General features: G+C 45.0%; 1 protein-coding gene across 2 annotated transcripts; it reads left to right on the top strand.

Moving 5' to 3' along the window:
* The first annotated feature begins 444 nt into the window (after positions 1-444).
* Positions 445-17,300, top strand: LOC134340135 (insulin-like growth factor 2 mRNA-binding protein 1). 2 transcript variants are annotated; one of them, XM_063037026.1, is made up of 4 exons: positions 445-712; positions 1,006-1,137; positions 5,526-5,639; positions 13,671-17,300. In XM_063037026.1, the coding sequence occupies exons 1-4, from the start codon at positions 653-655 to the stop codon at positions 13,764-13,766; spliced, it is 402 nt and encodes a 133-aa protein (XP_062893096.1). In that variant the 5' UTR covers positions 445-652; the 3' UTR covers positions 13,767-17,300. The 2 variants fall into 2 exon arrangements, with proteins under 2 accessions (XP_062893096.1, XP_062893095.1); XM_063037025.1 differs by having other exon boundaries at positions 445-721.
* Positions 17,301-25,886: the final 8,586 nt, after the last annotated feature.

Raw genomic sequence — 25,886 nt, 5'->3', positions numbered from 1 at the left:
TCCCTCCAACCTTTATCTGACCTCTCCCTCTCTCTTTTGCTTGTGCAGTTCCCACCTAATGACTATGCTCCTCAGCAAACTTCCTCTTTTGATACTTTTGGCCAACCTACAGGCCTGCTCCAAGCAGCAGCAGAGGGTAAACCCTCATTTTCCCGACTGAGGAAGCCGCAGTTGTTACCGTAGATCCGTGCTCTGAATGCTTGTCATCACTGTGAACACATGTGCTGCAATGCTTCCTGTGGCCAAGTAGTCCGACACTCTACAAGCGTGTGAAGAATGGTGTCACAAGTGAGCAGAAACTTCTGTCGATGTCTGTCAGTGGCAGAGCTGAGAACGGTTTTTTTTAATGTATCTCCGAGAGCAGGAATGGGGCCCCCTCTTGGGGTTTCACGACCGGCCGTTATCCGACATGCCAAGTCCGCAGCCTAGGAGTCCGGCTCGCCTTTGGAGGCCTCGGATCTCGGGGCTCTGGAGACGGCGGATCGAAGGCCGGTGTCCCGACAGACCGGCGTGTCGTGGGAGCCGGAACATCTTTGGCCGTGTGCCCAGAGTCCTGAGACCTTCGGGCACAGAGCTCGGAAAAAGCGACACAACAGACTTTTAACATTATAAACCAGCGAGTTGTTTGTTATGTCTTACCTCTCGCTGTGGAATGGAGACATTTCTTTCTCCCTTATTATGTCGAATACCGGGTGAACGCCAAGTCTTGGGAGTACTGCACGTCTGTGTCTTTGCTGTTGCTTTGCTGCACACTTGAGTGCTCGGTGGGGTCACCGATGCTGTTTTTTGCTGGTGGGGGGGGTTAATCATTGCTCGCTGCTGCTTACGTGCGGGACGTGGGAGCTGGGGGAGACTTTGGGGTTCAAACATTTAACTGTCATTCATTGTTTGGGACACTCCTCTGTTTTCGTGGATGTTTGTGAAGAAAAAGCATTTCAGGATGTATATTGTATACATTTCTCTGACATTAAATGTACCTTTGAAATCTTTGATTTCCACCCAAAGGTCCAGGGGCGGATCCATGGGAAGCTGAAGGAGGAGAACTTCTTTGGACCCAAGGAAGAAGTGAAACTGGAGACGCACATCAAAGTTGCTGCATCAGCGGCTGGGAGAGTAATTGGCAAAGGAGGGAAAACTGTAAGTTCAAGTTCACGTTTAAACATCGTGAATACCGCCAAATGAAACAGCATTACTCTCGGGCCAAGGTGCAAAGCACACATGGCTACAAATCCAGGAAAGCATACAGTCACAAAGAAAAAGAAAGTTAAATTGGACAACTATATGGACAGGAAAGGAATGGACAGTTATGGGCTGAGAGCAGGTCGGTGGGACTAGGTGAGAGTAGCGTTCGGCACGGACTAGAAGGGCCGAGATGGCCTGTTTCCGTGCTGTAATTGTTATATGGTTATATGATTATAAGTAATATAGCCTGAATCCCTCTTGTGTTTAAGAGTAAAATGGGACCATTTTGTGTTGATGAAGGGTCTCGGCCCAGTTGTTAAGTCTCTATTCAGCTCCACAGATGCTGCCTGACTTGCTGAATTTTGTGTGCATTAATAAACTGAAAACTCCTGGGTCTGTGCGTCACCCGGGGGGGGGGGGCAGTTGCTCTGGTGAGGGTGGCCCCCCGACCAGGGTGTTCTTGGATTGAAGGAACGGTGATGGTAATGTGCTTTCAGGTCCAGACGGTGTGCAAGTTGGAAGGGAACCATGTCCCAGGCACATGGACCATCTCACTGGGAGAGGGAAAGAAATGGTCAGATTAAAGATCAGCATTATCTGTCACATGTACACTGGAAAACCGAAACATAGAGTTTGTGTCAACGATCAGCACAGTCCGAGGGTCTGCTGCGAGACAGCCTATAAATATTGCCATGCTTCAAATTCAAAGTTCAAAGTGAAATTTATTATTGGAGTACATACATGTCACCATATACAACCCTGAGATTCTTTTCCTGCGGGCATATGTAGCAAATCTATAGAACAGTAACTGTAAACAGGATCTGTAAACATCAGGAACTATAAACAAACAGTGCAAATGCAGATTTAAATAAATAGCAATAAATAACGAGCATGAAATAACCATAAGGTATAGGGGCAGACGTGGGCCATTCGGCCCATCGAGTCTGCTCCACCATTCAATCATGGGCTGATCCAATTCTTCCAGTCATCCCCACTCCCCTGCCTTCTCCCCATATCCTTTGATGTCCTGGCTAATCAAGAACCTATCTATCTTAAATACACCCAATGACTTGGCCTCCACAGCCACTCGTGGCAACAAATTCCACAGATTTACCGCCCTCTGACTAAAGTAATTTCCCCACATCTCAGTTCTAAATGGACGTCCTTCAATCCTGAAGTCGTGCCCTCTTGTCCTAGACTCCCCTACCATGGGAAACAAGATTTCAGAGTCCTTAAGTGAGTGTAGCTATCCCCTTTTGTTCAAGAACCTGATGGCTGAGGGGTAGTAACTGTTCTTGAACATGGTGATGTGAGTCCTGAGGCTCAGATGGGATTAAAGGTGATCTTGGGGTTCGAGTCCATAGAACACTCAAAGCTGCTACGTAGGTAGACTCTGTGGTTAAGAAGGCATACAGTGCATTGGCCTTCATCAATCGTAGGATGGAGTTTAGGAGCCGAGAGGTAATGTTGCAGCTATATAGGACCCTGGTCAGACCCCACTTGGAGTACTGTGCTCAGTTCTGGTCGCCTCACTACAGGAAGGATGTGGAAGCCATAGAAAGGGTGCAGAGGAGATTTACAAGGACATTGCCTGGATTGGGGAGCATGCCTTATGAGAATAGGTTGAATGAACTCGGCCTTTTCTCCTTGGAGCGACGGAGGATGGGAGGTGACCTGATAGAGGTGTATAAGATGATGAGAGGCATTGATCGTGTGGATAGTCAGAGGCTTTTTCCCAGGGCTGAAATGGCTAGCATGAGAGGGCACAGTTTTAAGGTGCTGAGGAGTAGGTACAGAGGAGATGTCAGGGTAAGTTTTTTACACAGAGAGTGGTGAGTGTGTGGAATGGGCTGCCGGCGACGGTGGTGGAGGTGGATACGATAGGGTCTTTTAAGAGACTTTTGGACAGGTTTTTGGAGCTTAGAAAAATACAGGGCTATGGGTAACCCTAGGTAATTTCTAAGGTAAGGACATGTTCGGCACAGCATTGTGGGCTGAAGGGCATGTATTTTGCTGTAGGTTTTCTGTGTTTTCTATGTCTGTATGTTTTCCTGTACCTTCTACCTGATGGCAGCAGCGAGAAGAGAGCGTGGTCTGGGTGGTGAGGATCTCTGATGATGGAGGCTGCTTTCCTGTGACAGTGTTTCATGTAGACATGCTCAATGGTTGGGAGGGCTTTACCCGTGATGGACTGGACTGAATCCACCACTTTTTGTAGGATTTTCTGCTCAGAGGCATTGGTGTCCCCGTACCAGGCTGTAATGCAGCCAGTCAGCACACTTTCCACCACACATCTATAGAAGTTTGCCAAGGTTTTTGATGATGTTGAACCTCCACAGACTCCTGAGGAAGTAGAGGTGCTGTCATGTTTTCTTCTCAATAATATTTATATGATAGGTCCAGGACAGGTCGTCTGAGATAGTGACAGCCAGGAATTGAAAGTTACTGACCCTCTCCACCTCTGATCCTCCGATGATTACTGGCTCATGGACCTCCGGTTTCCCTCTCCTTGGTTCCTTGGTCTTATTGACATTGAGTGAGAGGTTGTTGTTATGACACCACTCAGCCAAGTTTTCAATCTCCCTCCTGTTTGTTGATCCATCACCCCCTTTGATACAGCCCACAACAGTGGTGTTGTCGGCAAACGTATATGGTGTTGGAGCTGTGCTTAGCCACACGGTCATAGGTGTAAAGCGAGTAGAGCAGGGGGCTAAACACACATCCCTGCAATGCTCCTGTGCTGATGGAGATCGTGGGGAAGATGTTTTTGCCAATCTGAGCTGACCAGGGTCTGCAAGTGAGGAAATCCAGGATCCAATTGCACAAGAGGGTATTGAGGCCCAGATCTCGGAGTCTACTGATTAGCTTTGAGGGGACGATGGTGTTAAATCCTGAGCTGTAATCGATAAAGAGCATCCTGATGTATAGAAACATAGAAACATAGAAACATAGAAAATAGGTGCAGGAGTAGGCCATTCGGCCATTCGAGCCTGCACCGCCATTTATTATGATCATGGCTGATCATCCAACTCAGAACCCAGCCTTCCCTCCATACCCCCTGACCCCTGTAGCCACAAGGGCCATATCTAACTTCCTTTTAAACATAGCTAATGAACTGGCCTCAACAGTTTGCTGTGGCAGAGAATTCCACAGATTCACCACTCTCTGTGTGAAGAAGTTTTTCCTAACCTCGGTCCTAAAAGGCTTCCCCTCTATCCTCAAACTGTGACCCCTCGTTCTAGACCTCCCCAACATCGGGAACAATCTTCCTGCATCTAGCCTGTCCAATCCCTTTAGGATCTTATACGTTTCAATCAGATCCCCCCTCAATCTTCTAAATTCCAACGAGTACAAGCCCAGTTCATCCAGTCTTTCTTCATATGAAAGACCTGCCATCCCAGGAATCAATCTGGTGAACCTTCTTTGTACTCCCTCTATGGCAAAGATGTCTTTCCTCAGATTAGGGGACCAAAACTGCACACAATACTCCAGGTGTGGTCTCACCAAGGCCTTGTACAACTGCAGTAGTACCTCCCTGCTCCTGTACTCGAATCCTCTCGCTATAAATGCCAGCATACCGTTCGCCTTTTTCACCGCCTGCTGTACCTGCATGCCCACTTTCAATGACTGGTGTATAATGACACCCAGGTCTCGTTGCACCTCCCCTTTTCCTAATCGGCCACCATTCAGATAATAATCTGTTTTCCTATTTTTGCCACCAAAGTGGATAACTTCACATTTATCCACATTAAATTGCATCTGCCATGAGTTTGCCCACTCACCCAACCTATCCAAGTCACCCTGCATCCTCTTAGCATCCTCCTCACTGCTAACACTGCCACCCAGCTTCGTGTCATCCGCAAACTTGGAGATGCTGCATTTAATTCCCTCATCCAAGTCATTAATATATATGCATCAGATGTTCCAGGGTTGAGTGAAGAGCTACTGAGATAGCATCTGCTGCAGACCTGTTGCTTCGGTAGGCAAATTGGAGCTTTTTGCACCAACGTAGCATGCCCAGAGCTCAGTAACCCTAACCCGTACGTCTTTGGAAGGAAGGAAAAACCTAGAGCACCCGGAGGAAACTCACGTGGTCACAGGGAGAATGTACAGACAGTGGTGGGAATTGAACCCGGGTCACTGGTGCTATCTGCTATGGAACAGTGCCGTCCCACCCCATTTTCATCCCTGACCTCAAGCTCAAGGAATTGATTGTTTGGTTTCATGAATGTTTTTCCCTCACTGATTGCTTGTGATCGCACTCTGGGGGCAGGGGGAAAGGTGCCAGCACGATCATCACGAGGGCTGCTGTCTCACCACCCCGTGGTCACACTGTGTTGCAGGTGAACGAGTTGCAGAATCTATCGAGCGCGGAGGTGGTGGTTCCCCGAGACCAGGTACCCGACGAGAATGACCAAGTGGTTGTGAAGATCATCGGTCACTTCTACGCCAGTCAGGTAACTGGTCACCTGTCTGGGGGGGGGGGGTGAGGGAGGTCACCCCAACCACGGGGGTTCTGACTCGTCACTGCAAGCCGGGTGTCTTCCACCTACTCAACAACCCATCCCACGCAACCCCCTCGGCCCTTCAACACCTCCTAGACCACCCCCTCACCCAAGCATGGCCTGACTTCCCCATTGTACTGTGCCCGGTGTCAGGGCCAGGTCCTCTCTGTGGGAATCCGTCACTGTCCACCTTGGTCTGGGATGCTCAGTTTTTGTCATTTGCATGATTTGTTCTTTTTTTTACGCATTGGGTATTCCATGGTGTTTCTTTGTTTCATTGTGAATGTCTACCACATAATCAATGTACTCTGAGTCTTTGAACGGGCCAAGACAACGGAGCAGACAAGACATCAGACCAAAGTCCAGGGAGAGCCAGTAAAGGTCCAGACGCTCAACTGGCTTCTTCCGGATTCTGTACCTTGTCCAAAACAACTGTGCTCACTGCATTGAGGCAGTCCTGATAACACAGGGTTATAAGTTTTCAGTGACTAGAGTTTACGTGAACCCTTTTTATCAGAGAAACTAGTCGACCTCAAAGTTTATAAAGTTATTGCTGAGCTAAATATTGGTTTGTTTGTTATGTGCCACATCGTATGACGCAGGAAATCATGGTCTTTCCATGGCCTTGATTGTCCTTGGCAAATCTTTCTACACAACTGGTTTGCCATTTCCTCCTTCTGGGCAGTGTCTTTACAAGACGGGTGACTTCAACCATTATCAATAATCTTCAGAGGTTGTCTGTCTGGCGTCAGTGGTCGCATAACCAGGACTTGTGATCTGCACTGGCTGCTCGTACGACCATCCACCACCTGCCCCCATGGCTCCCAGAGGAAACACACGCGCTTACAAGGAGAACGTACAAACTCCTTACAGAGGACACCAGAATTGAACTCTGAACTCCGATGCCCCGAGCTGTAATATTGTCGTGCTAATCGCTACGGAGAACATGGCTGATCTTACTGTAACTTCTGCATTCCCACTTACACCTGGCCCCCTCTGGTGCACAGGGTCGCCAGAGGCTGCCGTCAGTTGTAAACTTAGCCAGCTCCATCGCAGGCACAACCCACCGGCCTGGATGTCTTCTTAAGCTTTTGTGTCTTCTGTCCAGTGGGAGAGGGGCAGGAGAGACGATGAACAAGGAGCAAGGGGGCCTTGATAATGTTGGCCGCTTGCCACAGGCAGCGGGACGTGAAGACGGAGGAAAGGAGTGTACGCTGGTTTTTGTTTACAACCTTAGGTTGTTAATGCAAATGACTCATTTCATTGTATGTTTCAATGTACCCCTGATGAATAAATCTGAATGTTTTATGGTCTTAACCAGGCTGAAAGACAACTTCTCTCCTGCTAGACATCTCAAACGCTAAAGATGAGCTCTTGATCTCTCAATCTATCTCCTCGCAGTCTTTGCACCTTCACTGTAACTAACTATACCATCACTGTCATCTTCATTATGTGCCGTGTTGTGTGATATCATCATTATGTGCCATGTCATATGACAAAAGTGATCACGATCTTTCCATGGCCATGATTGTTCTTGGCAAATTTTTCAACTGAAGTCGTTTGTCATTTCCTTCTTCTGGGCAGTGTCTTTACAAGTTGGGTGACCCCAGCCATCTTCAAGATGGGAGAGGCTAACCAGGTGCTACATCTTGCCCGAGGGTGACCTGCAGGCTAGCGGAGGGAAGGAGCACCTTACACCTCCTTTGGTAGAGATGTATCTCCACCCTGCCACCCAGTCTTACACAGTATTACAATAAATTTTCCAGTGAACCAAATAAGATTAAAGGGATGCAAAAGATTCTGCAGATGCTGAAAATTCAGAACAACACACACACACACACACACACACACAGAATGCTGGAGGAGCTCAGAAGTCCAGGCAGTATTTACAGAAATGAATAAACAGTCGACGTTTCAGTCCCAATGAAGGGTCTTGGCCCAAAATGCTGATTGTCCATTTCTCCACCTGATCTCAGCATTCTGCATGCGTTGCTCAAGTTTAAAGAGAGTGTGTTAATGTGGTCCCAGTGAGTCTACAGCGAATGCGGCAAACATCACTCGTGAGCTGTTTATTGGAGCTTTGCATTCATAAGAAACTGGGCGTTATATAAAGTCACTATAGAGCCGGACAGACAACAGTTACCCAAATGCACAGAGATAAACAGATTTTCCCAATCACACTATAACCAATAGTGATAGATTAAAAGAGCACACAGAAGATTTGCAAGGATGCTGCTGGGGTTCGAGGACCTGAGATACAGGGAAAGGTTAAATTGATTAGGACTGGAGGGAGCGTATTCCCTGCTTCCCAGGAGCTTAGCAAAACGAGGGGAGATTTGACAGAGGTATACAAAACTATAAGGTGACAGGGTGGAGATACATCTCTACCAATGGAGATGTAAGGCACTCCTTCCCTCCACTAGCCTGCACGTCAGGGTCACGTGAAGCCGTGGGACCAGGTGGTGGATGGTCGTATGAGCAGCCGGTGCAGATCACAAGTCCTGGTTATGTGACCACTGACGCCGGACAGACAATCTCTGAAGAGTATCGACAATGGCTGCGGTCACCCGTCTTGTAAAGTCACTGCCCAGAAGAAGGCGATGGCAAACCACTTCTGTAGAAACATTTGTCAAGAACAATCATGGTCATGGAAAGACCATGATCGCCCACGTCACACAACACGGCACGTAATGATGTTGTCACACAACACGGCACACAATGATGATGACTGTGTAACATCCTCCAAAACAAAAAATAATTGAAAGTGTGTTGAGCCTCAGAATAGAATGACTTGCTTTTAGAATGGAGATTTCTTTAGCCGGAGGGTGCTGAATCTGGAGTGGAGGCCAAGTCTTTATGTATATTTAAGGCAGAGATTGACAGATTCTTGATTGGTCAGGGCATGAAAGGATATGGGGAGAAAGCAGGAGACTGGAGCTGAAAGTAAAATTGGATCAGCCATGATGAAATGGTGGAGCAAATGGCCTAATTCAGCTCCTATATCTTGCGGTCTTATAGTGTCCGCTGATCTTAAGACACCCTGACCAAAGGAAACATCCTCTCCGAGTCTACTCTATTGAGTCCTTTCAACATTTGATAGGTTACAATGAAATCCGCCTCTCATTCTTCTGAATTCCAGGGAGTACAGGCCCAGAGCCATCGAGAATCCCGGATGGTCTGTTGCCTCCCTGGTGCCAGGGTCCACGATATCGCGGATCGAGTTCTCGGTATTCTCAGGAGGGAGGGTGAGCAGCCAGATGTCGTGGTCCATGTAGGGACCAATGACGTGGATTGGGAGGAGGAGGAGGTCCTGCAAAGAGAGTTTAGGGAGTTAGGTACAAAGCTGAAGGACAGGACCTCCAGGGTTGCAGTCTCAGGATTACTACCTGTGCCACATGTTAGTGAGGCTAGAAATAGGAAGATAATGCAGCTAAATATGTGGCTAAGGAGTTGGTGCAGGAGGGAGGGCTTCATGTTTCTGGACAATTGGGCTTTGTTCCAGGGAAGGTGGGACCTGTTCCGATGGGACGGGCTGCACCTGAACTGGAGGGGGAACTAACATCCTTGCGGGAAGGTTTGCTAGTGCTGCTCCGGGGGGTTTAAACTAGATTTGCAGGGGGAGGGGAACCAGAGTGTTAGAGCAGATAGTGAGGTGGAGGAGGATAAAGGTCATGCGATGACTGCATGTATAGACAGAAATCAAAGGTTTGTAGGTGATAGAAATGTTCTCAGGTGCATCTATTTCAATGCAAGGAGTATTGCAGGTAAGGCAGATGAGCTCAGGGCGTGGATTGGCATGTGGGATTACGGTATTATTGTTATTAGTGAGACTTGGTTGCAGGAGGGGCAGGATTTGCTGTTTAATGTTCCGGGGTTCTGTTGTTTCAGACGTGACAGAGGGGGAGGGATGAAAGGGGGAGGAGTGGCATTGCTAGTCAGGGAAAATATCACAGCTGTGCATAGACAGGACAGCCCGGAGGGCTTGTCTACAGAGGCCATATGGGTGGAGCTGAGGAACAGGAAAGGTGTGACCACACTAATAGGGTTGTATTATAGACCGCCCAACAGTCAGAGAGAATTGGAGGAGCAGATCTGAGAGCACACCGATGTAAGAAACAGGAAGGTGTAATAGTAGGGGATTTTAATTTTCCACATATTGACTGGGACTCCCACACTGTGAAAGGGCTAGATGGTTTGGAGTTTGTCAAATGTGTTCAGGAAAGTTTTCTGAATCCATATTTAGAGGTACCAACAAGAGAGGATGCAATACTTGATCTCCTATTGGGAAACCAGACAGGCCAGGTGTCAGAAGTATGCGTAGGTGAACATTTTGGGTCCAGTGACCATAATGTCATTAGTTTCAAGTTAATTATGGATAAGGATAGGTCTGGTCCTCGAATTGAGTTCTAAACTAGAGAAGGGCCAATTTTGTGGAAATGAGAAAGGAAGAGTGGATTGGGATAAGTTGTTTTCTGGCAAGGATGTGTTCAGTATGTGAAAAGCCTTCAAAGATTAAATTTTGAGAGTGCAGAGTTTGCATGTTCCTGCCAGGATTAAAGGCAAAGTTAACAGGCAAAGGGAACCTTAGTTTTCAAGAGATATTGGCGATGTAGTTAAGAAAAAGAGAGGTGTATAACAGGTATAGGCAACAAAGAACAAATCAAGTAGTTGAAAAGTATAGAAAATGTAAGAAAATACTAAAGAAGGAAATGAGGAAGGCAAAAAGAAGAAATGAGGTTTCTTTGGAAGAAAATGTGAAGGTAAATTCAAAGGGTTTCTACAAGTATATTAAGAGTAAAAGGATAGTAAGGGACAAAATTGGTCCCCTAGATTGATCAGAGTGGTCGTCTATGTGTGGAGCCTCTCGAGATGGGGGAGATCTTAAACAGTTTTTTTTTTGCATCAGTATTTACTCAGGAAACTGGCATAACGTATACGGAAGGAATGGAAACAAGCAGTAGTGTCATGGAACATATAGAGATTAAAGAGGAGGAGGTGCTTGCTGCCTTACAGCGAATAAAGGTAGATAAATCCCCCGGGCCTGACATGATATTTCCTCTGGCCTTGAGAGAGTCTAGTGTAGAAATTGCAGGGGCGTTGGCAGAAATATTTAAAATGTCCTTGGCCACGGGTATGGTGCCGGAGGATTGGAGGGTAGCTCATGTTGTTCCGTTGTTTAAAAAAGGCTCCAAAAGTAAACCAGGTAATTACAGACCGGTGGGCCTGTCATCAGTAGTAGGTAAATTATTGGAAGGTGATCTCAGAGATCGGATATACAAGTATTTGGACAGCCAAGGGCTGATTAAAGATACACAGCATGGCTCTGTGTGTGGTAGATCGTGTTTAACGAATCTTGTAGAGTTTTTCGAGGAGGTTACCAAGAAAGTAGATGAAGGAAAGGCAGTGGATGTTGTCTACATGGACTTTAGTAAGGCCTTTGACAAGGTCCCACATGGGAGGTTAGTTCAGAAGGTTCAGACACTAGGTATCCATGGAGAGGTTGTAAACTGGATTTGAAATTGGCTGTGTGGGAGAAGACAGAGAGTGGTAGTGGATGATTGCTTCTCAGACTGGAGGCCTGTGACTAGTGGTGTGCCTCAGGGATCTGTGCTGGGACTGTTGTTGTTTGTTGTCTATATCAATGATCTAGATGATAATGTGGTAAATTGGATCAGCAAGTTTGCTGATGACACTAAGATGGGAGGCTTTGTGGGCGGCGAGGAAGGCTTTCAAAGCTTGCAGAGGGATCTGGACCAACTGGAAAAATGGGCCAGAAAATGGCAGATGGAATTTAATGCAGACATGTGTGAGGTGTTGCATTTTGGAAGGACAAATCAAGGTAGGACATACACAGTAAATGGTAGGGCACTGAGGAGTGCGGAGGAACAAAGAGATCTGGGAGTTCAGATGCATAATTCCCTGAAAGTGGCGTCACAGGTAGACAGGGTTGTAAAGAAGGCTTTTGGCATCCTGGCATTCAAAATCAAAGCATTGAGTATAAGAGTTGGGATGCTATGGGGAGGTTGTATAAGACATTGGGGAGGTTGTATAAGACATTGGTGAGGCCAAATTTGGAGTATTGTGTACAGTTCTGGTCACCTAACTATAGGAAGGATATCAGTAAGATTGAAAGAGTGCAGAGAAGATTTACTAGGATGTTGCCGGGTCTTCAGGAGTTGAGTTACAGGGAAAGATTGAACAGGTTAGGACTTTATCCCTTGGAGCGTAGAAGAATGAGGGGAGATTTGATAGAGGTTTACAAAATTATGAGGGGTATAGACAGAGTAAATGCGAGTAGGCTCTTTTCACTTAGATTAGTAGAGATAAATACGAGAGGACATGGCTTTAGGGTGAAAGAGGAAAGATTTAGGGGGAACTTCTTCACTCAGAGAGTGGTGGGAGTGTGGAACGAGCTGCCATCTGATGTGGTAAATGCAGGCTCACTCTGAAGTTTTAGGAATAAATTGGATAGATACACGGATGGGAGAGGTCTGGAGGGTTATGGACTGGGTACAGGTCAATGGGACTAGCGGAAGAAAGTTTCAGCACAGACTGGCCTGTTTTCTGTGCTGTAGTGTTCTATGGTTCTGTGTGACAACCCTTTCAATCCCGGAGTTATTCTTGTGAACCTCCTTTGAACCCTCTCCAATGTCAGCACATCCTTTCTTAGATAGGGGCTGAAAACTGCTCACAGTACTTCAAGTGAGGCCTCACCAGTGCATGATAAAGCTTCATCATTACATACTTGTTTTTATATTCTAGTCCTGTCTAATTGAATGCTAACATCGAATTTGCCTTCCTCGCCAAAGACTCGACCTGTAAATTAACCTTTAGGGAATCTCACACAAGGACTCCCAAGTCCCTTTGCACCTCAACTTTTTGTATTTTCCCTCCATTTAGAAGACAGTCAACCCTTTCATTTCTTTTATCAAAGTGCATGACCATACACTTCCCAACACTGCCCATTTCTTTGCCCATTCTCCTAATCTGATTAAATCCCGCTGTGGCCTCTCTACTTCCTCAACACTACCTGCCCCTCCACCTATCTTTGTATTGTCCACAAACTTGGTCACAAAGCCCTCAGTTCCATCATCCAAATTATTGGCATATAATGTAAAAACAATCAGTCCCAACACAGACCTCTGTGGAACACCACTAGTCACCAGCAGCCAACCAGGAAAGGCTCCCTTCATTCCCACTCTTTGTCTCCTGCCAATCAGCCACTGCTTTATCGATGCTACTATCATTCCTGTAACACCATGGGCTCTTAAATTGTTAAGCAGCCTCATGTGTGGCACCTTGTCAAAGGCCTTCTGAAAATCCAAGTACACAACATCAACAAATTCTCCTTTGTCTATCCTGCTTTTTATTTCTTCAAAGAATTCCAACAGATTTGTCAGGCAAGATTTTGCCTTAAGGAAACAATGCTGACTATGGCCTATTTTATCCTGCGTCTCCAAGTACCTTGAGACCTCACCCTTAAGAATTGACTCCAAAATCTTCCCAGCCACTGAGGTCAGACTAATCGGCCTGTAATTTCCTCTGACACCAACAACCATTCCATGGTCAAAGTCACTTTGATCACATTTCTTCCTCATTCTGACGTTTGGTCTGAACAACAAATGAGCCTCCTGACCGTGTCTGCATGCTTTTATGCATTGAGTTGCTGCCACATGATTGGCTGATCAGATATTTGCATTAACGAGGCAGGTGTACAGGTGTGCCTAATGAAGTGGCCACTGAGTGTGCATATATATTTTTTCAAGAACTCTACAACCCATTACCTAATATATACCTTTTCACAATTTGTCTTCTTTTGCACATTGGTTGTTTGTCAGTCTTATTTATGTCTAGTTTTTGATAAGTTCTTCATTTTCCTGTAAATGCTTGTAAGAAAATGAATCTCAATGTGGTGTACACATACTTTGATCATAAATTTACTTACACTTTGAATGACTAAAGGTCACCTGTCTTTGCTCTCAGCTCGCACAGAGGAAGATCAGGGAAATATTGGCTCAAGTCAAACACCAACAGCAACAGAAAGTACAGAGCAGCCAATGCCAGCCCCGAAGGAAATGAAGGCAAGAGAACCTCCGAGATACCTGCCAACAATGGAGACAGATGCCAGGCCAAAGTGTGGCTGCGTTCAGATCAACTGTTTGTTCACCTTTAACACAGTGGAAGGCTAAGTAAATAAGGTTACAAGGACAATTGGGAATAATTTGAAACCCTCAGAAGAAAATGTTCAACAGTGTAAATCTAGAGTGGAGAGACTCATTCTTTTTGCAGGGCCTGAGTCAAACGTGATGGTTAGACGTTGGGAGATTAGAGAAGTGGGCAGTTGTAGAGGGACACCTGCATTAGAAATCCCACTGTGAGTGGCAGTCCGTCGTTGCTACTGGTTAGCGGAAGAATTACTACATTTGGGACTCTGCCTTGTGTAGGCTCTGCTTTTATTGAAGCTCCCTTCAACCTCCCTGGCCTCTTCTAAAACCTACCACCTTTGTATCCTCTTGCCCGAGCACAGATGTAGGAGAAATTTCAAAGCTGACTCAATCTAGGAATGGAGAAGGGGTGCGAATGGAGAGAAATTCAGATTCCAGCTGTAAGATTGGCTAAGGCGTGTGGAGAGTCAGGATACAATCTTCTACTACGTTAAATTAGACCCAAAGGTGGAATTGTGATGAGCAAAATATATATGGTTCTTCATTCTCTCAGATTGAAGTTTCCCATTGGGAGTGTTGCTGTCTCTGAAAATTGCAGATGGAATATAAAAAATGCAGGTCAGTTGGCATCTGCAGAGTGGGAACTAGAGCTAACGTCTCACCATTCAGTGGTTCTGACAATGGGTCTTCAGCTGGACATATTAAGTCAAATTCCTTCTTTCGCAGATACTGCACAACCTCTTTAGTTCTTCCAACACTCTTTGTTTTTGCATTTGATTTCTTTACCAAGTGTCAAACCCACCAACTATCCACAGCATGCATTCATTTCCTGCTAGCAAAGTCCCTCACAGAACATAGGAGAGTACAGCACGGGAACAGGCCCTTCAGTTCACAGTGTTATGCTGAAACAGTTAAATTAGTCTAACTAATCTTTTCCTCCTTCGCAACGTCCATATCCTTCCATTTTCTCACATTCACGTACCTATCTAAACGTCACTTAAAAGTCCCAAAGGTATCTCTGCCTCTGCCATCACTCTAGGCAGCTCATTGCAGGCACCCGCCACTCTCTATGTAAAAACAATTTGCCCCTCACATCTCCTTTGAACCTACCCCCCCTCACCTTCAACACATGCCCTCTGGTATTAGACATTTCTACCCTGGGAAAAAGATTCTCCCTGTCCACTCTATCTGTGCCTCTCTTAACCTTATAAACCTCTATCAGATCTCCTCTCAGCCTTCCATGCAGTTAATCATTCTAGAAAATAGAATTAAGAGACCCAATGTTGAATTAACTTGAGTGTCTTTATTCAGAGTAGCATTCTAATGTGTTTTGTAGAATCTAAACAAGAGATGAAAATGGATTAAAAACACCCTTAGAGCAGGGTTTCCCAACCTGTTTTATGCCATGGACTAATGCCATTAAGCAAGGGGTCCATGGAGCCCAGGTTGGGAGCCGCTGACCTAGAGCTAGGGATCTGTTCACACATAAAGCGCTGGAGGAACTCAACAGGTCAGGCAGCGTCTCTGAAAGTGAGTAAATAGTCGACATTTCATCAAGACTGGTGAAGGGTCTCGGCCCAAATCATCGACCGTTTATTTCTCTCCATAGATTTTTTAAAGATTTATTTAGAGATCCTTGCTTCTTCCCCCCTTCCTTTCCAGCATTTTGTTTGTGTGTGTTGCCCTGGAGTTCAGCAGAATCTCCTGTTCGGTAGGTTACAGTTTGGAGTGTGACGTAGAGGAAAATGAGGAGGCAGATAAGTGTTGACAGCAATGGCCCTGGAAGTGCGCACGATCCCCAGGATGCAGTGCAGGAACGCCCAAGTGTGAGGAATAAAATTCCATAGAGTCATAGAAAAGTGCAGCACAGAAACAGGCCCTTCAGCCCATCTAGTTCATACCAAACCGTTTAAACTGCCTGGTCCCAATGACCTGCAACTGGACCAGAGCTCTCCATACCGCTCCCATCCATGTACCTATCCAAACTTCTCTTAAACGGTGCAGTCGAGCTCGCACGCTGGCAGCTCGTTCCACACTCTCACAACCCTCTGAGTCCAGAAGTTTCCCCTCATGCTCCCCTTAAACTTCTCACCTTTCACCCAAGTTTGTGTTTCGATTTTCTTTTAATTTGGTGCCAACGGCTGGATATTTGGCACCAGGGTAGTGTAGCAGTTAGTGCAACACTATTACGTCTCGGGGCATCGAGGTTGGAAGTTCAATTCCAGCACCATCTGTAAGGAACTTGTATGTTCTCCCTGTGACCGTGTGGCTTTTCTCCCTCAGTCCAAAGACGTAGCAGTTAGTAGGTTAATTGGTCATTGTAAATTGTCTGTGTTACATAGGTAGGTTGCTGGGCAGGGCGGCTTGTTGGGCTGGAAGGGCATGTTCCTCACTGTATCTCTAAATTAAATAAAAATAAAATACAATAAATATTTGAGGTTGTCCATAATGGTAACATTTCTCCTTAATTTACAGGAAAGCTCGGTGGGTTAGAGAGCGAGTGTGGGGGCTTTGGATAGTTTGGGAACAGTTGTTGAACCAGTCTCTACAGTTAGCTGTCTCCTGTAAGCAGCATGCTTAGGGCTGGGCTTCCCAACCTTTTTTATGCTATGGACCCCCCTACCATTAACTGCGGGGTCTGTGGGCCTTAGACTTCAGTAGAAGCAGCGATGAGCTGTTACTGATTTCATCCAAACACACGCCCACACGGAAAGCCTAAAATACCATGATTTTATCCGCAAGATGAATTTTTCGCCTCAGTGGATCAAAACATGCAATGCTTATGAATACTTTGCAAGTACAATGATTGCTCCACAACTCAGAGTTTGAGAATTGCTGATTGGTATAATGTACCCATTGAGACCGTGGGCCAACCAATAAGGTGACCATTCAATACTGCGCACCAATGGAATGCATGCATCGTTGCTCTAAATAGTGTACCAGTTGATACATTGCACCAATCAATGCATTGCACAATACATTCTACCAATCAGTGCAAACACATTACACCAATCAGTGCATTGCACAATACATTCTACCAATCAGTGCAAACACATTACACCAATCAGTGCATTGCCTTCTTTCTCTTCTTCCAACAACCTCTTCACTGGAAGCCATGAAAGAGTGTCAGAGGCACTGAGGACCATGTATAACTTAACTGAGATGAAGTAATTCTTGATTATTACTTTGCATTTGATTCAGCCTTCCACAGTGTTAAAACTCTAGAAAACTATGTATTCTTGCCAAATATTAAATGAACTGTGATGATTGATGAGATAATGCCAACCACGTGTGGTATTAGCTTAAAATTTATTCTGCTTTCTTGAATGAAGAACTTAACGAACAATTTTAATTTGGGTGGCTGTTTGTTCCCACAGACGCATCGCCCAAAGTGCTGTCGTCTCCTGCCAAAGATTGCAATCGCAACCTCATAGTGTGGGACACAAATCAGTTCTGAATTTTTTAAAGTATATTATTTCTTGTTTCCTTGTCCCCCCCACCCACCCCTCCCCTCCCAAAGCATCAGTAAAGAAAGTGGAATGAAAATAAAGAGTCCCACACGTGAGGTGGATCATAATCACCAAGGGGGATCACAAAGAAAGAGGCAAAAAAAACTGGTTCAGTCACTTTTCTCTAGGAAAGATTTATGTTTTTTTTCTTAAATTAAATGAGATATGAAAAGCAAATTGAGAGAGAAAGAGAGATAAAGAATGGTAACACTGCTAAAGGACACCGAAGGAAATATGATATTCGTGTTGACTCAAGGCAACACTGTGCTGTTTTACTAGCTACCTCAGGCACTTAGTACCTCAATGTTTGTTTCGTTTTTGCTTGCTGGTATTTTATATTCTTATAGAGCTGATAGTCTTGAATATTTTATTTTTTTAATAAAAGAGAGTAAGATTTGCTGAGTTACACACAGCAGCCGGGAAACTGTGCAGGAGTTACTGTGTGTTGCGGGCTATTAGTCTTCCCTGCTTCTAGTTGGTGGAAGTGTTAAAATATGTAAAAAAAAACTTTTTTTTAAAAATTACAGCAATTGCCTCGAATCTGAGGTGCCACATTGGGAACAAATTGCATTTTTAAGCATTTAAAAGCAGTCGTGTTGATGCAGTTACACACCACATACTGGATTCTATTTTTTAAAAATTTTTAAATCACATCTAATGATTTTTAAGTTGGCACTGTGTAAGAGGCTTGGATTTCCTGCACTAACACAACATCATAAGGCCACATCAATGTTACTATACTTCGCTTTGCTTCCAGCCATCACCGCAACTGGGGCACAGTCCGCCGACAGCAGCTCACCAGAGTCCTCTGTCCTGGGCCAGTCTTTCCGGATGTAACCCATCTCCTTGGTATCCCCACCCCTTTCCGAAGAAGCGGCCTTTGGAGCTTCAGTTTTACACTTCTGTAGCTCTGTGTTTGCTAGCCTCATGCCCAACCCTCCTCCTTCCCGAGCCTAGCGTGGGACCATCCGCAGCGGAATTATCAGCACTGCTACACTGGCCTTTAATTATAACCAATCAATGTATCTTTAATGTTCTATAACCATTAACATACAACATTTTCCATTGTCCATACTGGGGCACCGCAGTAGCGTAGTGGTTAGCATGACGCTATGACAGCTCGGGGCATCGGATTCAGAGCTCGATTCCCGCCGCTGTTTGTAAGGAGTTTGTACGTTCTCCCCGTGACCATGTGGGTTTCCTCAGGGTGCTCTGGTTTCCTCCACAGTCCAAAGACGTAGTGGTTGGTTAATTGGTCATTGGAAATTATTTAACTCGGTTAACTCGGGTTGCTTTTTTTTTCTTTTTTTTTTACAAAATTCTTTATTACAAATATCGGTGCTATACAATATTTACAAAACAGTGACTAACACAATTACTCCACTACAAATGAACAATACACATTAAACCAAAATATTACCATCCCTATCAATGATGGCAATTACCCCCCCGCGGAGCCCATCGGTCCCAGAACGCCTCTATGGTCGCCGTGGACTGCGCGTGTTCCTTTTCAATATTCACCCGAGCACGAACGTACCCCCTAAACATTGCCAGGCAGTCTGCCCGGGGAGATCCGCCCGCCACCCGTTTCCAGGAGCCACGGATGGCTGTTTTCGCCAGCCCCAGGAGCAAGGTGACAAGGACATCCTCATCCCTCTGTGCCCCCCTCCTTACTGGATGACCATATATGAATAGGGTGGGACTGAAACGCAACCAGAAGGTGAGAAGCAGCCCACGCAAATACGCGAAAAGGGGCTGCAGCCTCACACACTCCATGTACATGTGGTACACAGTCTCCTCCAGCCCGTAGAAGTGGCGTGCAGCTGGGAGATCCGTGTACAGACTAAAGAGCTTATTGCAGGCACCGCTCTGTGCAGCAGCCAACTCGGGGTTGTGGGAGGCACGGCTCACAGGGCCAGGTGGACGTGTTCTGAGCTTTATCTCTAAGTAAAAAATATTAAATAAATGTTAATAGTGGAAGTGCCCAGAATGTATAGCTGTATCATGGGGTCTACATCAATTTTATTTTCTCTGTTCTAATTATCCTTTGACCTCTAACCACTTGTTGTAATAACCTGTAAAGGAAATGGTGCGGCACAATAGTGTAGCGGTTAGCGTAGAGCGACCCGGGTTCAATTCCCGCCACTGTCTGTAAGGAGGTTGTACGTGCTCCCCGGTGACCGCGTGGGTTTCCTCCGGGTGCTCCAGTTTCCTCCCACAGTCCTGCATAGCGGTCAGTAGGGAAGTTGGTCACGTGGGTGTAATTGGCTCTTTGGGCCGGACCGTGGTGCGCCTCTAACTAGCACCTCCACAGGACACAATATCTTGAGCGGATGCGGGGGCAGGGGGTGGAAAACTGTTTCATTATATATTGACCTTTCATTGATAATTCACCCCTCACTCCTTACACTAAGTTTCAATATTAGGGATGCTGGATTTCCTGCATCTGCAGAATCTCTTGTGTTTATCTTCACATCATATACATATACACATACACAGACTTGGGAGAGACGCTCACATATACATACACCTCTTCATTTCTAACACAATTTCAAAGCCTGTTTTCCATATGAAGATTTGTAGAAAGTGCTTTGAGCTTCTTGTCCAGAGAAGCAAATTAGTATCCTACCTTGACTTGGAGATGAGCTATTTGCTGTTTGCTTCTTGACGGTGAAAGCTCAAAAGAAAACCACCGCTACTGCCTGAGCCCAAGAGACAACCGAGGAAGGCTTCACAATTCAGAGACCTGGCACTGGCTGGTGGTGGGTGTACGGCAGGCTGGGAGCCATGTAATCACCTCCTCCTCGTTACCGCTTTATCTGAGGTGCTGTCGGGCAGCAGAGTTGTGCCAGGTGCCCAGGGACATGCTAAATCAGGTCATCAGAAAAGATCATTTTAACTCCTTTCTACATTGTTTTCTTGAGTTGTAATCACCCACCTCATTCTCGTCCAACCTGTCTGCTATTGAAATCATGACATTGGGCCCACCTTCACTTCAATTGAATGTTGTCAGTTCAAGGACAAGAATGAAATAATACCACAAACACATAAAAGTCCGCACACACACAGAACTGTGCATGTTTATTAGTGTGTACACACACACGTGTGTACATTATGGTGTATATATACTTGTGGACATCGCGTACACACACACTCAGAAACGTCTTCACCAGTGCGCCTGTACCCACAATACGTTTAATCTTTAAACACGTTTGACTTTACTCCTTGCAAACCTCTGAGGAAATCCAAGTTTGTTACACGTGCCACTGCTTTTAATAAAAGAAAACTTCATGTGGGAGCGAAAGCTGGATTCCGAGAGTGACTGCATCGTGCAAAGCCCATTCAACCCATTGCTGTATTTTTTCAGGGTAAGGCATTGGCCTCTGTACACCGCTTCCATTTCGTCACTTAGAGCATGAAACAAACTATTCAGACTTCGGCCAGTTTTTATTTAGTTTTGTTTTGGATCCTACAGCAAGCATCATCTCATTAACACCTGTTTGAGCCTTTTTTTATATCTCGAAGCTACAGTGCTGGCAATTGACTTTTGCAGTGTATTTCGCATTACTAATGATAGTCCTGCCATAGACACAGTCTGCTTGCATACCTGGCTCTGTTCTTGTTGGCTTGGGTTACCCAACTTTCTTAAAAGACAAATTAGGAGATTTCTCCTTGGAAATAATGATAATTTTTTTTTATCAATCTCGGTTGAAAACATCCTAGTAGGTTGGTTTATTTTCATGGTGGGTGTCTGTTACAAATTTCAAACCTCAAATGCTTTCTGAAAGGTTTAGTACAATGAGGTACAACATCGAATCATTGTGCGAAACGGCATTCAGCCCATCGAATCCATGTTGGCTCCCAGTAGTGAAATTATCCCAGTCCCATTCTCATCCTCTATAGCCTTCCGAAGATTCTCTCTCCTTCAACACCACATCAGGCAGTGAATTCAAGATCTCAAAACATTTACTGGATGGAAAAGGCTTTTCCTCAAAACTCACGGGACAAGTTTCCTGAAATTTGAGACCTCTGCCCCTTGATCCTTGAACCACTTGCTAATGGGAAGAGCAGCAAATTCAAGTTTAATTGTCATTCAACTATACACATATAGATAGCTAAATGAAACAGTGTTCCTTCAGGGCCAATGTGCAAAGCACAGCACATACAGTTATGATAACAGAAAAGCACACAGTCACAAAAGAAATAATGATATGATTATTATTGGGCATTCCATGCACCCAAGCCCAATCATTTAGGACCTTGAGCAACTCCCTCCAAATCTCCTCTCAGCTGCCTTCACTCCTGGTAAAACAATCAGCTTCTCACAAAAAAAAAGCTTCTAACCTTCTAACCTCAAAGCTGAATTCCTCATCCCTGCAACTATTTCAATAATTTTTTTCTACATTCTCTCCAAGACTTTAGTAATCTTCCTGACAGGTGGTCACAATATCCATTTGTAATGGAGGGAGTTTTGAACAGATTAAGTATACTGAGCAGTACAGGCCCTTTGGCCTGCAATGTTGTGCCAACCTTATAACCTACCCTAAGGTCAATCTTACTCTTGCCTCCTACCTGGCTCTCCATGTTTCTAAGATCCATGTGCCTATCTAAGAGTTTCTTAAATGTCCCCAATGTATCTGCTTCTACCACCACCCCTGGCAGGGTGTTCCAGGCACCCACCACTCTGTGTGTAAAACACTACCTCTGACATCTCCCCTATACTTTCCCGCAATCACCTTACAATTATATCCCTCATATTGGCTATTTCTGTCCTGGGAAAACATCTGTGGTTATCCGCTCCCTGATAGCTTCCCCATTTTGCTCTGTACCTCTCTTTATGTATACCAGATGCTTTACTAATCCCTCTCTCAGGCAGAGATTAGAGCAAATTTACACCCAGACCCTGCATTCCTACGCATCAGTAGAATGTACTGTTTAGTATCTTCCTGCTAAAGTGGATCACTTGACATTTCTCTGAACATACACAGATCAGTACAGCACAGGAACAGGCCCTTCGGCCCACAGTGTTGTGCTGAACCAGTTAATCATCTTTAACTAATCCCCTCTGCCACAACAATGTCCATATCAGTCCATTTTCCTCACATTCATGTGCCTATCTTAAAAGTCTAATATACATATCTGCCTCTATTACCACTCTCTGTGTAAAATACTTGCCCCTCACATCTCCTTTGAAAGTACCCCTTATGCTATTAGACACTTCAATCCTGAGAATAAGATTACCATTGATTAAATTTAATTTGATAGCTGTCTACCTATCTATGCAGTTTTCTTCAGAGTTTATCACATATCTAAGTTTAGTGGCATTTCCGTGTTTGGAAAATTTTCTTTGCACGCCAATGTGTGATCATTAATATGTACCCACAGTATATAGCAAATCAATGCTCACAGCTCCATGGGAGGGCCAATTACCACCACTCTCTGCTGTCTGACTTTAAGTCAATTTCCAAATTGTGGCACTGGCAACCTTTCAATTCCACAGGCATTCAGCATCCAACAGGGAGAACCAAGTGCCTTTACCACATTACTGCAGGAAATAGTGAGGACTTGAGACACCTCCCAGAGCTTTGCCAATTTCCATTGCCTTGCTGATAGGAACAGACCAGGCATATTCTTTTTTGCTGGCCTTACCAAACATTCAGCACATCTTGAAGTCTTGTCTATTTGATGGCTCTGGGCCTATACTCACTGGTGTTTAGAAGAATGGGGTGGGGGGGGTGGGGGGGATGTCATTGAAACCTATCAAATGTTGAAAGGCCTCGATAACAGTGGATTTGGAGAGGACGTTTCTCATGGTGGGGGAGTCTAGGACTAGAGAGCACAGACTCATAATAATGTAGAATGGAGATGAGGAGGAATTTCTTCAGCCAGAGAGTGGTGAATCTGTGGAAATGGTCGCCACAGGCGGCTATGGAGGCCAAGTCATTGAGTATAGTTAAAGGTTCTTGATTAGTCAGGCCATGAAGGGTTATGGAGAGAAAGCAGGAGATTGGGGCTAAGAGGGAGATGGATCAGCCATGATGAAATGGCAGAGCAGACTCGACGGGCCAAATGGCCTAATTCTAATCTAATGGCCTAGTCCCAGCAGCTGCATGGGATAGAATGAATGGGTGAATTCTGATTGGTTCCCTGCTTTGTTTAGAGCTTAGAATCGGGCTGGTTATTCGGATGGAGCCTCTGTAACTCAACAGGACAGGAAAGCCATAGATTCCAAAAGGAGAGAAAGCTTCTTTTTTTAATTCCACATGGTGGGCAGAAGAAGAAAAGAGAGATGGTAATGGAGTCTAATTTTTTGCTTACTGAGGTAATGAGTAATAATGGACCCTGGCTCCAACCTTTATTTTTATTCAAATGGAAGTTAGTGGATTAGTGGAACACAGTTTCTGAGAAAACACCGTGCAGTGCAGAAGACATTTTAAATTGTAGGCCATATCTCACTATATTGCTTTCATTGACTAGAGCAGTATTTCTCTTAAAGCTGGAAACCCTGTCATACCAATGACTCTCACCTGACAAACCCTCCTGTTCTACAGATTTGTTTAAAACCACCAGAGACGCAGCCTTATTCAACATAGGCAAAGTTAGGACCAGGATATTTAACATCTGAAACAAATTTCACACAGCATCACCAAGTGGCTGGAGATTAAGCAAGTTTTGTGGGGGGGGGGGGGGTTGGAAGGAAATTAGGGGAAAAGGAGAAACGATTCTTCAGAACGCCACAGTTTTGAGTGCTTCAAAGTTCAAAGTAAATTTATTATCAAGGTATGTCTATGTCACCATATACCACATTGAGATTCATTTGAAAGAGGAAGGTTGAGAGATCAGAGTAGGCAGACCACAGCTTCTATGGCAGGACTGTGTTTAACTGAGATTAATACTTCAATTTGAACTGAAAGTACAGGAGGAGTTTACGCAGAGCAGATTTTTTTTTTCAAAATGTCATTGGCAGGCTGCCTGGCTGGTCGATTATTGGTCTGGCAGCCTGAACTTCCAGAGGGCACCTGAGCTCAACTCATGATACTAAAAGTTGACCATAGTCCACAGATGGGCCAGTTTAAAACAGATTTTGCATTCAAATCAGATTTTTCTGCATTGATTTTTGTTACAAAGGCAATGTCCAAATGACCCAGTTAACGAGTGTCAAATTGTTGATCATAAACAGAAGAGAATCTGCAGATGCTGGAAATTCAGAGCAACACACACAAAACTCTGGAAGAACTCAGCAGGTCAGGCAGCATCTATGGAGGGGAATAAAAGGTCAACATTTTGGACCTGATGAAGGGTTTCTACTGAAATGTCGACTGTTTATTAATTTCCTTAGATGTTGCCTGACCTATTAAGTTCCTCCAACATTTTATGCATGTTGATCCTAAATCCTGATTGTTTTGCAATCCACCACATGTGCCCGAAGGTACAAAACTTTCAGCCTGGTATGTGAATGGATTACAAAAAGGAAACTTAAGACTCCAGACACTATGAGATTACAGTCTTCTCCGAGTCTGGTGGTCTTCCATAATCCTTTTGACAATCCGCTAACAAAATGACTGCCTCTGCTTTTGCCTGCACCGGTGTTGTTAGGAACCGATCTTTTGTAAGGTTTGAAGCAGGCAGCAGAATGGGGAAGGTAATAAACTGGCTGGAAAATGGATCGATAGTTAAATGACAGGTCCCTTGCCTCCAGACAACAATTTGCAAGACCCTCCAACCTTCCTGCCTAGCCCCTGATGCTGAGTTGCACTGGAGTGAGGTTCTACACATGCCACCGGTCACAAGTTCATTGTTCTAGCTGAACGCTGAAGACTTACAGCCCAGACCCCAAACCCACCTTTGCTAATACCCACCAGCTTTTGTGGGGTAGGACTTTCAGAGCCTTGATGGCAATTGTAATATACCCTCCTCAGTCATTCCCAGCTAGCTAATCCTGTCAGTATCACACTTTAACAACTGAATTATCAAAGCAACAACGGTAGAAGCGAACACACAGCTCTGTATCAAAATAGTAAGTGTTCCACCTATCCACATTTCCAAAGGAAATTGGACATTGCCTTTTTTTGAACATTACATTTCTAATTCTAAGTTTTGTGCTGAGGCGTTTGGAATTAATTTACGGTAGTAATAGCCACAGTTGTGACCTCAAAAAGATTTTCGGGTGCTAATGCAAAGGGCATTTTTGAATTGAGTTGTTCTCTTGTTGCCTCTGCTCTGATGTAAATTCTTCTTGACCTTGGGATTGGTGTGTACTGTGCATGCAGGCCTCGTTCATCCATTCCTGCACTGCATTCAACTCGAGGGAGGGAGGGATGGAGTGCTGAGGGGGAGAAGGGGGAGGGCAGGGGCATTGGGGGCATCAAACCTGTATAACCATTTCTTTTTTTTTTTGATCTACCTCTTAGCAATTAGGATGAAAAAAAAAGGTAGTGGCTTTTCCAGGTTGTGTAGTGTAGATGAAAATCTTTTGGGCTTTTTCCCCCTCCCAAAGGTTTTTTTTTACATTAGGAATTGTTGAG

The sequence above is a fragment of the Mobula hypostoma genome, chromosome X1, assembly GCF_963921235.1.
Source record: "Mobula hypostoma chromosome X1, sMobHyp1.1, whole genome shotgun sequence".
In the NCBI taxonomy this organism is placed as follows: Eukaryota; Metazoa; Chordata; class Chondrichthyes; order Myliobatiformes; family Myliobatidae; genus Mobula; species Mobula hypostoma.
Note: the sequence above shows the minus strand (reverse complement) of the source record. Positions and strands in the feature narration are given on the sequence as shown.